The 14,801-nt window shown below is 45.1% G+C and overlaps 1 protein-coding gene across 3 annotated transcripts in view; it reads left to right on the top strand.

Moving 5' to 3' along the window:
• Positions 1–183: 183 nt before the first annotated feature.
• Positions 184–14,801, top strand: part of SLC37A3 (solute carrier family 37 member 3) — a 66,132-nt gene continuing 51,514 nt past the window's right edge. For all 3 annotated transcript variants that reach the window (XM_056517551.1, XM_056517550.1, XM_056517549.1), the window contains exons 1-7: positions 184–410; positions 1,940–2,103; positions 8,762–8,876; positions 9,057–9,149; positions 10,416–10,499; positions 11,312–11,457; positions 13,433–13,529. In XM_056517551.1, the coding sequence (XP_056373526.1) occupies positions 2,003–2,103; positions 8,762–8,876; positions 9,057–9,149; positions 10,416–10,499; positions 11,312–11,457; positions 13,433–13,529 (636 nt within the window). In that variant the 5' untranslated portion in view covers positions 184–410; positions 1,940–2,002. The remainder of the gene's footprint in view (positions 411–1,939; positions 2,104–8,761; positions 8,877–9,056; positions 9,150–10,415; positions 10,500–11,311; positions 11,458–13,432; positions 13,530–14,801) is intronic.

The raw sequence follows: 14,801 nt of genomic DNA, 5'->3' as shown, positions 1-14,801 counted from the left end.
AAGTTGCCCATAGCAACCAATCAGATTGCTTCTTTCATTTTGCAGAGGCCTTGTTAAAAATGAAAGAAGCGATCTGATTGGTTGCTATGGGCAACTGGGCCACTTTTCCTCCGGACAGGTCTTGATAAATCTCCCCCATCCTCTTTGAGAGTAGGACTTTTGCGTTTCTTACAAGTTTGGTCACAGCCGGACACCACTTTTTCAATACTCCCAAACCCCGCCTACTTCCCGAACTAGAGACTACAGTTCCCGGCGTGCCCCGGTGCAGGGGAGGAGTATCACGTGATCCCGCTCTAGTGTTGACGTCCGCAGTTGCCGGGTGTGATAGATGAGCGGAGGGTCCTTGTGTCCGCGGCCGGGGCACTGTCCGGGAGGTGCGGGGGACTCGGGCCCCCTGGTGGCTGTTCTAGGTAGGACGCTTTACAGTATATACGGACACTAGTACCTATTATAATCCTACATATTGAATCAATAAGGAGGGGGGGAAGATTTAAAGCGGCACAGCTCTGGTCTCCAGGAAGGCATGACGTCACGTGATGCAGTGTCCACCAACCAGTATGCCTCTAGCTATTGTAAAACTACAACTCCCAGTGCATGCTGGGAGTTGTAGTTTTGCAACAGCTTGAGGCACCCTGTTGGCAAACATTACCTTAAACCAGTGGTCTCCAACCTGCCGACCTCCAGATGTTGCAAAACTACAACTCCCAGCATGCCCGGACAGCCAACGGCTGTCCGGGCATGCTGGGAGTTGTAGTTTTGCAACATCTGGAGGCCCGCAGGTTGGAGACCACTGCCCTAAACTATGACTCTCCGAAGGTGAAGGCTGACCCCGGCATGATGATGGGAGTCGTAACGTGTAACAGCTGTTTGGTCATAGAGTGGGGAATGCTGCCTTCCTATAATAATTTGTTATGACAATTGCGCCCCCCTTCGGTTGCCACATTGCCCCTTTTGGTCAGGACAGGTACTACCAACGTCTCAGGCGTTCCCATTCACAGACACCAAGCAGAGGTCTTCAAAACACAAGAATTCGACTCGACCGCCTCATCCTCCCCTTCTTACTTCTCTTCATCTTCCTCCTCGTGTTTTTCCTTCTATTTTGTTTTGTTTCGTAGTGCCTCTTTAAAGGAGTAGCTCCAGAGAAGATAGATATATATATATATATATATATATATATATATATATATATGTGTATGTATGTTCCCTGTAAACCATCCTGCCTGATATGCACGGCTCCTGTGGCCCCTGTTGTCTTCTCTGGCTGCTTGATATTCTTTGCCATCCTTTCTTCCCCTTGCCCACATCTCCCAGCAATCATTGCAGCTCAGCCAGCTAGCTCACTCTCTGAGAGCAGCCCCCACCCTCCTGCTCTGAGCAGCAGAGAGAGAGAGGTTCAGAGTCTGATTGGCTGAGGCTGCACACGCCTCCCAATTCTCAACACTAAAAGGGATCATGACTCATCAGTGCAGGGCAGAAACCACATGGTCTGTGTCACTCAGCGGGGTGGGGGCTGCTTTCAGAGAGGGATTTGGACTGAGACAGAGTGCATGGAGGTGTCAACCAAAGAGGGGGAACTGCTCTATATCAGTGGTCTTCAACCTGCGGACCTCCAGATGTTGCAAAACTACAACTCCCAGCATGCCCGGACAGCCAACGGCTGTCCGGGCATGCTGGGAGTTGTAGTTTTGCAACATCTGGAGGTCCGCAGGTTGAAGACCACTGCCCTTTATAGCTAATGAATGATATTTAGACAATTAAATAGGTTGATGAGAGGGAAAGGATGGGCTCTGGGTTTAGTTCGGTGGAGTACCCCTTTAAGGTTCAAAATGGGTCAGCTTTATTCCTTTAGACCAAACCCCCCTGGAGGTCTCCGTCCCCCCCCCCCCCCCCCCCCATGGGTTGTCACTCTGAATGTGATTTCATGTTTCTGTAATTCTAGGAAGGACGATCTGAACCTCATGAGGAATCTCATCTGAGGCCGGAATCGTGAGGATCGGCAGCCATGGACTTCCCGGGGTCGCCCCGCAGGACACTCGCCCGTCGCGGCTTCTTTTCGCAGTACACCCATCACCACCTGGTGGTCTTCCTTCTGACCTTTTTCAGGTGGGTGAGGCAATGCCGCAGCAGATCTTCTTAACATTCTGCATTCTTCCGTTCCTCTGTTACTCCTCCTGGAAGTGTATGAATAGATTGACAAATGGGCTTTCCCCTTTTTTTTTAATAGGATGTTAAAGGGGTTATCCAGGAGTAGAAAAATAGAGCTAATTTAATTTTTTATTTTTTTTGTAAACCGCTCCCAGTCTGTCTCCAGGTTGGGTGTGGTTCTGCAGCTCCGCTTTCATTAAAGGGGTACTCCGCTGCCCTGTGTCGGAAGCTCCGCTCGCTGCGTCCGGAAGTTTATTGTTCCGAACGCTGTGTGCGGGCTTCCGTGTTCAGGGCCGCCCCTTGTGACGTCACGCCCGCCCCCTTCCTGACATCACACCCGCCCCCTCAGTGAAAGTCTATGGGAAGGGGGCGTGACGGCCATCTTCCCATATACTTTCACGAAGGGGGCGGCGGCCGTGACGTCACGAGGGGCGGCCCTGAACACGGAAGCCCGCACACAGCGTTCGGAACAATAAACTTCCGGACGCAGCGAGCGGAGCTTCCGACACAGGGCAGCGGAGTACCCCTTTAAGAGTGAATGGAGCCAAGTTGTAATACCACACACAACCTGGGGACAGATGTGGAGCTGTTTTAAAAAGAAATTAGCTTGTGTTTTTGATATGGACAGAGGTGTCAGCTAGAGATGAGCGAACTTACAGTAAATTCGATTCGTCACGAACTTCTCGGCTCGGCAGTTGATGTCTTTTCCTGCGTAAATTAGTTCAGCTTTCAGGTGCTCCGGTGGGCTGGAAAAGGTGGATACATTACTAGGAAAGAGTCTCCTAGGACTGTATCCACCTTTTCCAGCCCACCGGAGCACCGGAAAGCTGAACTCATTTATGCAGGAAAAGTCATCAACTGCCGAGCCGAGAAGTTCGTGACGAATCTAATTTACTGTAAGTTCGTTCATCTCTAGTGTCAGCAGAGAGCAGTGTGGTCAGACAGAAAAGAACTTCCATCTGGAGCATACAGCAGCTGATAAGTACTGGAAGCACTGGTCAGACATAAAAGAAATTCAAAAAGAAAAGAACTTCCTCTGTAGCATACAGCAGATTTTTAAATAGAAGTCATTTACAAATCTGTTTGACTTTCTGGCACCAGTTAATTAGGAAAAAAAAAAAAAAAAAAATTTAAAGTTTTCCAGTGGTGTGCCCCTTTAAATGAAAGCCCATAGACTTCTATAGGATTCCGCACTCCCATTCACACTTCTGAATTTCCGCTTGCGGAAATTCAGAAGTGTGAATGGGAGTGCGGAATCCCATAGAAGTGTATCGGGCTTTCATTTGCGGGGAAATTCCGCCATGTAAATAGACACTAAGGACGCGTTCACACCACGTTTTTGCAATACAGTTCCCGTATCAGGTTTTTGATGAAAAAACGGATTCCGCAAAACCGGACTAAACTGTATCAAAATGTGTGTTCAAATATTAACCCGTATATGGCTTGAAAAATGATGTCCGGTTGCATCTGTTTTTTTTAAGAAAAAAAATTATACGTTTTTAACTTCTCACTCCATTATGAATAAAGTTTCACTTGTTTGATTGAAAGTCCAAGGAAAAAAAAACTGTGCAAAGTCAAAAACCAGATGAAACTGTACGCACATACGGTTCTATACGGTTCCCATTGACTCCCATGTTAAAAAAACGTATACAGTTTAAGGGTGCTTTCACACCACGTTTTGTACTTACGGTTCCCGAATACGGTTGGGAGGAGGGGTGGGCGGGGCTTAATCGCGGCGCCCGCACTCAGCCGTATTCGGGAACCGTATTTAATGCATGTCTATGAGCCGACCGGAGTGAACTGCAGCCTCCGGTCGGCTGCGTTTTCGGCCGTATGCGGTTTCCTGACCGTAGGCAAAAACGTGGTGTGAACGCCGCCTAGGACCTGGACTGCCGGGTCATCGGGTCTCGTGGTGATAATTCAGTACGGCCCTACTAGGCTTCAATGATTTGTTTGATACAGAATATTTGATAATCCAGCATTGCCGGTGTTAAATACGGTAAGTATACCTATATACCACTGGAGCCCGGTAGATGTCAGATTATCAGATGTTCCGGATTATTAAGCCGCTATCACACTATAGAATGCGCCATTTTAAAGATCCGTTATAATGACCCGTTAACAAAACCATTAAAAACGGACATTAAACGGCCGTTACAAAATCCCATTATAGTTTATGGGATTTTTACATTATCCGTTTTAACCCGTTATTAATAATGGACGTTATTTTGTGACGGTAGAAAGAACGGAAGACATAGCGCATCTGTTCAAAATGGGATTTTGTAACGTCCGTTTAATGGTTTTGTTTAGGGATCGATCGGTTTGGCCAATATTCACGATTTTGGACATTATCGGTAGAGATGAACTAATTTATGCAGGAAAAGTCATCAACTGCTGAGCCGAGAAGTTCGTGACAAATCAAATTTGCTGTAAGTTCGCTCTTACAGTAAATTTGATTCGTCACGAACTTCTCGGCTCGGCAGTTGATGACTTTTCCTGCATAAATTAGTTCAGCTTTCCGGTGCTCCGTTGGCTGGAAAAGGTGGATACAGTCCTAGGAAAGAGTCTCCAGCCCACGGGAGCACCTGAAGGCTGAACTAATTTATGCAGGATAAAGTCATCAACTGCCGAGCCGAGAAGTTCGTGACAAATTGAATTTACTGTAAGTTCTCTCATCTCTAATTATCCATATTGGCAATTACCTTGCTGATAATGCCCCGCCTCCCCGGCCCGAGACCACCGCCGCCGCTGCCCCATTGCCTCCCCCATCCCACGGTTTTATAACTACCTGTTCCCGGGGCGAGGGGTCTGCGCTACTTCTGGCTGTGGCATCCTGCGCACTGCGTAGCGCAATGAGTGACGTCCTCAATGTGACATCACAGTCAGTGCGCACAGTGACAGCTCAGAACGCCGCCGGAGCCAGAAGTAGCGCGGACCCCGGGAACAGGTAATTATAAAACCGTGGGATGGGGGAAGCAATGGGGCAGCGGCGGAGGTGGTTGGACTAGGGAGGACCCAGGAGAGGAGCAGGTGGCGGCGGCGGCGGTCTCTGGCCCCGCAAAAGCCGCTGCAGTTCATTGATTTAAAGCGCCCGCTTTAAAGCATTGATCTGCAGCGGCTTCTGTGGGGGAGGGTGGGGGTAAATAGCCGATAACTTATACCGGAATATCAGTATAAATTATCGGCTATCGGCCTGGAAGGTCACAGATTATCGTTATCGGCCCTAAAAAAAAATTGGTCGATCCCTAGTTTTGTTAACGGGTGATTATAACGGAGCATTGTATAGTGTGATCGCGGCCTCACATGATCAGGAGGTTACGGGAAGCTTTCCTCCCGTATTGTAATAATAGGACGTATCGTCTGGGCGCGGTTTGGCTCGTGTCCCGCTCTTGCTTGACCTGAATTACAGGTTTATATCTCGTAGCGTCCAGGATGCAGATTACACGGTACCGGCCGTATTATTCAACTTGGCATGAAGTTCCAATGTCAATGAAACGTGACGGTAGAGTCCGATCCCTGCCAGGAGCATCTGGTCTATTATGGGAAGGATCATTAGGATCTCTGATAGTTAACTCCTTAACGACATAGGACGTATATTTACGCAATATAACACTGGGTCGAGCGGTGACCCCACATGTCATATCAGATCGGTCCCGGCGGCCATCAATGGCCGGGACCCGCGGCTAATACCGGACATCACTGATTGCGGTGATGCCCGGTATTAACCCTTCAGACGCGGCGATCAAAGCTGACCGCCGCATCTGAAGTGAAACCAAAAGCATCCTGGCAGCTCAGCTGGGCTGTTCGGGACCGCTGCGGCGTCCCGAACAGCTTTTAGGTCACCAGGAGGATCCCTACCGGCCTCCTGTGTGTCCAATCGCCGAATGACTGCTCCGTGCCTGAGATCCAGGCAGGAGCAGTCGAGCGGTGATAACACTGATCAATGCCATGTTAATGCATGACAGTGATCAGTATAGGAAATCATTCTGTGCAATGTTATAGTCCCCTATGGCGGCTATAACACTGCAAAAAAAAAAAGTGAAGTGTTAATAAATGTGATTTAACCCTTTCCCTAATAAAAGTCAGAATCACCCCACATTCCCTATAAAAAAAAAAAAGAAGCTATGTAAAGAAAAATAAATATAAACATACGTGGTATCGCCGCGTGCGTAAATGTCCAAACTATAAAAATATTGTTAATTAAACCGCACGGTCAATGGCGTACACGTAAAGAAAATCCAAAGTCCAAAATAGCGTATTTTTGGTCACTTTTTATACCATTAAAAAATGCAATCAAAAAGTGATCAAAACAAAAATGATACCGATAAAAGTGCGACAAAATCAAACCTATATAAGTAGGGGATCATTTTAACCGTATGGACCTACAGAATAATAAGGTGTCATTGTTACCGAAATATGTACTGTGCAGAAACGGAAGCCCCCAAAAGTTACGAAATGGCGTTTTTTCATCAATTTTGTCGCAATTTTTTTTTCCTTTCGCCAGTGATTTTGCGGTACAATGACTGATGTCACTGCAAAGTAGAATTGGTGGCACAAAAAAATAAGCCATAATATGAAAGGGTTATGATTTTTAAAAGGTAAGGAAGAAAAAAACTAAAGAGGAAAAACGCTGAGTCCTTAAGGGGTTAAAGGGGAACTCCGGGGTAAACAAGTAGAAAACAAATTTTTTTTTTTAAATCAACTGGTGCCAGAAAGTTAAACAGATTTGTAAATTACCTCTATTAAAAAATCTTAATCCTTCCAGTACTTATCAGCTGCTGCATAAAACAGAGAAATTTGTGAATTTCTTCTCTGTCTGTCCTTGTCAGGAACTGTCCAGATTAGAATCATATCCCCATAGCAAACCTCTCCTGCTCTGGACAGTTCCTGACACGGACAGAGGTGTCGGCAGAGAGCACTGTGGTCAGACAGAAAAGAACTTCCCAAATTTCTCTGTAGTATATCTGTTGTATACAGCAGCTAATAAGTACTGGAAGGGTTAAGAATTTTAAATAGAAGTAATTTAATTTACAAATCTGTTTAACTTTCTTGCACCAGTTGATTTGAAAACATTTTTTCTCCACCGGAGTTCCCCTTTTAAAGGGGTACTCCGGGGAACTGAACTTATCAGACACTTATCTCTTAGCCACAGGATATGGGAGAATTGTCTAAACGTGGACGGTCTGACAGCTGGGACCCCCTGCAATCTTCTGTATGGGGCCCCGACTGCTCACCCGTCCTTTACACGCTCAGGCCCCCACGACCCACTCAGCCAATCACTATGCAGCAATGTCCTCCCTCAGCCGGTGATTTTCCGAGCGCGCCATCAGTTGTGTTTTGGGAAGGTGAGGGGGTAGACCATGCCGAGGACGAGTTAGCAGCCGGGGCCCCATACAGAAGATTGCAGGGGGTCCCAGCAGTCGGACCCCTGCTATCAGACACTTATCACCTACCCTTTGTATAGGAGATACGTTTCTGATAAGTTAAAGGAGTTATACAGGAAAATACTTTATAAACTGGCTCCAGAGAGTTAAAACAGATTATTAAATTACTTCTATAAAAAAATCTTAATCCTTTCAGTACTTATGAGCTGCTGAAGTTGAGTTGTTCTTTTCAGTCTAAGTGCTCTCTGATGTCACGTGTCTCGGGAACCACCCAGTTTAAAAGCAAATCCCCATAGCAAACCTCTTCTACTCTGTGCAGTTCCCGAGACAAGCAGAGGTGTCGGCAGAGAGCACTGTTGCCAGACAGAAAATAACAACTCAACTTCAGCAGCTGATAATTTATTGAAAGGATTAAGATTTTTTTAATAGAAGTAATTTACAAATCTGTTTAACTTTCTGGAGCCAGTTGATATATAAAAAAAGTTTTTTTCCTGGAATACCCCTTTAATGTCCCCAGAGTTCCCCAAAAGTAAAAAAAAATGGTGTTGTGTTTTTTTTTTTGTCTTTTATTTTTTGTTTCCCCGCAGATTACGTTATAAGACTAGTAAAGTCATTACAAAGTACAATTGGTGACGCAAAAAATCAAGCTCACATACGGGTCTGTAGGTGCAAAATTGAAAGCGTTATGATTTTTAGAAGGGGAGGAGGAAAAAACAAAAATGCAAAAATTAAAATTTTCGAGGTCTTTAAGGGGTTAAATACATAGGGATTCTCCAGTTTTTAGGTAAATGGAACAAAATGTATTTTATAACGTAAAAGTTCATAAAACTTCTTTGTGTATGACACGGTTTCCCCAACCAGAGTGCCTCCAGCTGTTGCAGAACTGTCTTTGGCTGCCTGGGCATGCTGGGAGTTGTAGTCTTGCAACAGCTGGAGGCACCCTGGTTGGCAAAACGCTGGTGTAGGAAGTCCTTAAATCTGATCGCTGTCAGTGAATGGGAACATTTTTGGGGGACATTATCATTCTCTGCACAAAATTGTACAATCCTTTATTCTTTTTTTTTTTTTTGTAAGCCCCGCTTTTGCGCAAAAAAAATTGCGCAATTTTACAGCTGCACTGACACAGGGAATTATAAATTCCACCCCCACCCCCTTACTATTAACAAGACTGAGCTGTAGTCAGAAGCTGTTCAGTCTCTTCGCTTATTTCTGCCTCTTTCTTCCATCTCCAGCTACGCTCTGCTCCACGCGTCCAGGAAGGCGTTCAGTAACGTGAAGGTCAGCATCAGTAACCAGTGGACCCCGTCCGACCTAAACACCTCGGTGTATATCGTGGAACCCAACACTGTAAGTCCTATAGTCTGGTATCCCCCTAGTCAAGTTGAACGAACCAACCAACTAGTGCTGTGTGGGCTGTACTACAACTAGGCGACGTTCCCTATGAGACCTGGACTGCAGACGATTCGGTTGTCAATACACTGACCAGGTTTTTTTGTTTTTCTTTTTTTTTTCTTTTTATTCTTTCAGACCTGGAATGACAATCATCTGTTCCCCAATCATGAATCCGCCACCATCTTTCTGGGGCTGCTGGACACAATCTTCCTCTTCTCCTATGCCGTGGTGAGTTATCTTACCTATAGGTTACAGCCGGTAGAGTGGGCAGTGTTCTTACTGGAAGATCTTCTGACATGTTAATCCAGTGTTTCCGAACCAGGGTGCCTCCAGCTGTTGCAAAACTACAACTCCCAGCATATTGCCGCTCTGAGCAAGCACTTGTAAAGGCAGCATACAGCGGTCCTTCAGCAGCGGATCTGCAGCGTAATACGCGCAGGGGATCCGCTCGTGTGAACGTACCCTTAAAGTCTTTAGGCAGTGTTCACACATTGACTTTTTCCTTTGACCTTTTTTTTTTATTTTATTTTTATTTTTTTTACACATTTCACTGCATTTTGGCTGGTGGAAAAAATTAAACGATTGCGGTAAAATATCACAATTTTTGCAGCGATTGTGGAAAAATTGAGAGAACCCAATGTCAGGGTAGATGTATAACTAATATATATCCTTATTTTGTAAAGATAGCAGCAGTATACAGATAGAGCTGGTGGGGAGGTGTTTATCTGCTATGTATCCAGATTCCTATAGAAATAGCAGCAGTATACAGATAAAACTGGAAGGGAAGGTGTATATCCTGATTCCTATAGAGATAGAGCTGGAGGGGAGGTGTATAGGTCTATATGCATCCTAATCCCATAGAGATAGCAGCAGTATACAGATAGAGCTGGTGGGGAGGTGTTTATCTGCTATGTATCCAGATTCCTATAGAGATAGCAGCAGTATACAGATAAAACTGGAAGGGAAGGTGTATATCTACTGTATATCCTGATTCCTATAGAGCTGGAGGGGAGATGTATAACTACTATATGTATCCTAATCCCATAGAGATAGCAGCAGTATACAGATAGAGCTGGTAGGGGTGGGGTCTGGGAGCTAGCAGGAGTGGGGTCTGGGAGCTAGCAGGAGGGATCTGATAGGTGAGGACGTCATCCTGTAGTTCCCACGGAGTCCACTGACTCAGGACTGAACACTTTCTCAGACACAGTAAGCACAGTAATTCTCTAAGGGTTAGAATGGTGATCACATGACCCAGTTAGTTATGAACCGCATGGATGCAGCTGTGCTGGAATAAAACAGATGGCGCTGTAGGACTAGTAATGATATGTGTGTGAGTTCTTTTCCCAGTGATCAGCTGTGATCTGAAGAAGAACCTGGTAGCAAGTGTGCAGTTTCCCTGCAGCGCCACCACAGGGGATATAAAGCATTACACCACGCCCATTCACATCAGTGTACTGATTTTTTTTTTGCATTTATTGTTGTGTCTGCACACAGGGTCTCTTCATCAGCGGGATCATCGGTGACCGGCTAAACATGCGCTACGTCCTCACGTTCGGCATGTGCTCCTCTGCAATTACGGTACGCGAGTCGGGGTTGTTTGCTCGTACGCGCTTATCTGTAATACAAAGTTCTTTTAGGGCGGGCGCTGACTTAGAGCTTATCTAAATGTACACAGCTGTCCTTGTATCTAATAGGCCTTAAATACATGGTCAGTGAGGTTACATAATGTTTATTTTACAGAGACGGCTCCACTTTTGTCTTGTGGCTGTGTGTGGTACTGCAATTTTATTATTATTTTTTTTTTTCCCCCAAAAAAATTGGGATGATTGCAATTAGAGATGAGCGAACTTACAGTAAATTCGATTCGTCATGAACTTCTCGGCTCGGCAGTTGATGGCTTATCCTGCATAAATTAGTTCAGCTTTCAGGTGCTCCCGTGGGCTGGAAAAGGTGGATACATTCCTAGGAGACTCTTTCCTAGGACTGTATCCACCTTTTCCAGCCCACGGGAGCACCTGAAAGCTGAACTAATTTATGCAGGATAAGCCATCAACTGCCGAGCCGAGAAGTTCGTGACGAATCAAATTTACTGTAAGTTCGCTCATCTCTAATTGCAATACCAAGTACAACCACTAGACAAGAATGGTGCTGTTTTCCTTTTTTTTTTTTTTTTTTTTAACAGGGGAATTGACGATTCTTTCGAAGCTTATGTGACCCTCCAGCTGTTACAAAACTACAACTCCCAGCATGCCCGGACAGCCGTTGGCTGTCCGGGCATGCTGGGAGTTGTAGTTTTGCAACAGCTGGAGGTCCACAGTTTGTAGTCCACTGTTCTATAGGATAGGGAATGAGTGGAATTGCTCAGAACTCTCCATTTCTTCTTCCCGCAGATGTTCGTGTTCGGCACGGTCACAGAATGGCTGCACTTCTACAACAAGGTCTTCTACTGCTTGTTGTGGGTCATCAATGGGCTCCTGCAGTCCACGGGGTGGCCCTGCGTGGTGGCCATCATGGGGAACTGGTTTGGGAAATCTGGGTATGCTTTTGTTTAATATCTGTTCTATCCTTAATTTCCCATGATTCTTTTTCAAGACTTTTCAAGTCAGAGGAAGTGGTCAGACCTGGGTCAGCTGAAAATATCAGATCCCCCTCCGTGCAGCACACAGATCTCTCCCAGCTCTATCTGTATACTGCTGCTATCTCTATAGGATCAGGATATATAGTAGTTATAGACCTCCTTTCCTAGCTCTATCTGTATACTGCTGCTATCTCTATAGGATCAGGATATATAGTAATTATAGACCTCCTTTCCTAGCTCTATCTGTATACTGCTGCTGCTATCTCTATAGGATCAGGATATATAGAGGTTATACACCTCCTTTCTTAGCTCTCTGTATACTGCTGCTATCTCTATAGGATCAGGATATATAATAGTTATACACCTTCCCTTCAGCTCTATCTGTATACTGCTGCTCTCTATATGGGATCAGGATATATAGTAGTTATACACCTCCCCTCCAGCTCTATCTGTATACTGCTGCTATCTCTGAGATCAGGATATATAGTAGTTTTTAGACCTCCTTTCTTAGCTCTACCTGTATACTGCTGCTGTTATCGCTATAGGATCAGGATATATAGTAGTTGTACACCTCCCCTTCAGCTCTATCTGTATACTGCTGCTTCTTTATCTATGGGATCAGAATACATAGAGCTGCAGAGGAGGTGTATAACTACTATGTATCCTGATCCCATAGATAAAGCAGCAGCAGTATACAGATAGAGCTGAAGGGGAGGTATATAACTACTATATATCCTGATCCTATAGAGATAACAGCAGCAGTATACAGATAGAGCTGAGAAATGAGGTCTATAACTACTATCTATCCTGATCTCAGAGATGGCAGCAGTATACAGATAGAGCTGCAGTTGAGGTGTAGAACTACTATATATCCTGATCCCATATAGAGATAGCAGCAGTATACAGATAGAGCTAAGAAAGGAGGTCTATAACTACTATATATCCTAATCTCAAAGATAGCAGCAGTATACAGATAGAGTTGGAGGGGAGGTGTATAACTACTATATATATCCTGATCCCATATAGAGATAGCAGTATACAGATAGTAGTTATACACCTCCCCTCCAGCTCGAACTACTATCTGTATACTGCTATCTCTATATGGCATTAGGATATATATAGTAGTTATATACCTCCCCTCCAACTCTAACTGTATACTGCTGCTATCTCTGAGATTAGGATATATAGTAGTTATAGACCTCCTTTCTTAGCTCTATCTGTATACTGCTGCTGTTATCTCTATAGGATCAGGAGATATAGTAGCACCGATTTCAATAAATGCCATTTTGATTTTCTCTTGGCTTTCTCTGTTTTTGGGTGAGGCGCCACTATAGACGTTTGGTTTTTGGATATTTTTTCTTTCTGCAGGATATATAGTAGTTATGCACCTCCCCTGCAGATCTATCTGTATACTGCTGCTGCTTTCGCTATAGGATCAGTGTATATAGAGCAGTTACAAACCTCCCCTGCAGCTCTATCTGTATACTGCTACTGCTTTCGCTATAGGATCAGTGTATATAGAGCAGTTATACACCTCCCCTGCAGCTCTATCTGTATACTGCTGCTATCTCTATGGGATCAGTATATATAGTAGTTATACACCTCCCCTCTAGCACTAGCTATATACTGCTACTGCTATCACTATGGGATCTGGATATACAGTAGTTATACACCTCACAAAAATCACATTTCTCAGAGTGCTTCTTTATGCAGGTTTTCAAAACTGGGCATACTGTACTGTTGTTGCAAAACTACAACCTCCAGCATGCCCGGACTGCCGTAGGCTGTCCGGCCATGCTGGGAGTTGTAGTTTTGCAACAGCCGGAGGTCACAGATAAGAGACCACAGTGCTAGGAGATAGTGAATGAGCGGAATACCTCTTTAACTAAACCAAATTGCTCAGAATTCTCTTCCTTTTCTTCTTCCCGTACAGGAGAGGGGTAGTGTTCGGACTCTGGAGCGCCTGTGCTTCTGTGGGAAATATTTTGGGGGCCTTCCTTGCATCATCAGTACTACAGTATGGGTACGAGGTAAGTCGCTGTATACCTTTTTTTAAAGGCTCTGTAGAGGTAACTTTGAAATTAATGGGGTTATCAAGGAAAAAACCTTTTTGATATCAACTGGCTCCAGAAAATTAAACAGATTTGTAAATGACTTCTATTAAAAAATCTTAATCCTTTCAGTACTTATGAGCTGCTAAAGTCGAGTTGTTCTTTTCTGTCTAAGTGCTCTCTGATGACGCCTGTCTCGGGAACCGTCCAGAGTAGAAGCAAATCCCCATAGCAAACCTCTTCTACTCTGTTCAGTTCCCGAGACGAGCAGAGATGTCGGCAGAGAGCACTGTTGGCAGACAGAAAAGAACAACTCAACTTTAGCAGCTGATAATTATTGGAAGGATTAAGATTTTTTTTATAGAAGTAATTTACAAATCTGTTTAAAGGGGTAGTCCAGTGGTGAAAAACGTATCCCCTATACTAAGGATAGGGGATAAGTTTGAGATCGCGGGGGGTCCGACCGCTGGGGCCCCCTGGGATCTCTCTGTACGGGGCCCCGGCTCTCCGGCCAGATAGCGGGTGTCGACCCCCGCACGAAGCAGCGGCTGACACGCCCCCTCAATACATCTCTATGGCAGAGCCGGAGATTGCCAAAGGCAGCGCTTCGGCTCTGCCATAGAGTTGTATTGAGGGGGTGTGTCAGCCGCCGCTTCGTGCGGAGGTCGACACGCCCCCTTCCCGCGGGCTGTCTGGGCTCCGTACAGGAGATCGCAGGGGGGCCCAGCGGTCGGACCCCCTGCGACCTCAAACTTATCCCCTATCCTTAAGATAGGGGATAAGTTGTTCACCACCGGGTTCACCACTGGACTACTCCTTTAAATTTCGGGAGCCAGTTGATATTTAAAAATAAAATTAAAATAAAGTGTTCCTGGAATACCCATTTAAGCTTAGATATAGTAACAGGAGATAAGGGGTTGAATGCCTGCCGCTTATCCTTTAAAGGGGTACTCTGGTGGAAAACCTTTTTAAATCAAATGGTGCCAGAAAGTTAAACAGATTTGTAAATTACTTCTATTAAAAATCTTAATCCTTCCAGTACTTATTAGCTGCTGAATACTACAGAGGAAATTTTCTTTTTGGAACACAGAGCTCTCTGCTGACATCATGACCACAGTGCTCTCTAATGACATCTCTTTAGGAACTGTCCAGAACAGCATATGTTTGCTATGGGGATTTTCTCCTACTCTGGACAGTTCTTATAATTGACAGAGATGTCAGCAGAGAGCTCTGTGTTCCAAAAAGAAAATA

The sequence above is a fragment of the Hyla sarda genome, chromosome 4 (assembly GCF_029499605.1).
Source record: "Hyla sarda isolate aHylSar1 chromosome 4, aHylSar1.hap1, whole genome shotgun sequence".
Classification (NCBI taxonomy): domain Eukaryota; kingdom Metazoa; phylum Chordata; class Amphibia; order Anura; family Hylidae; genus Hyla; species Hyla sarda.
The sequence above is the reverse complement of the archived record's forward strand: the minus strand, read 5'-3'. Positions and strand labels throughout refer to the sequence as shown.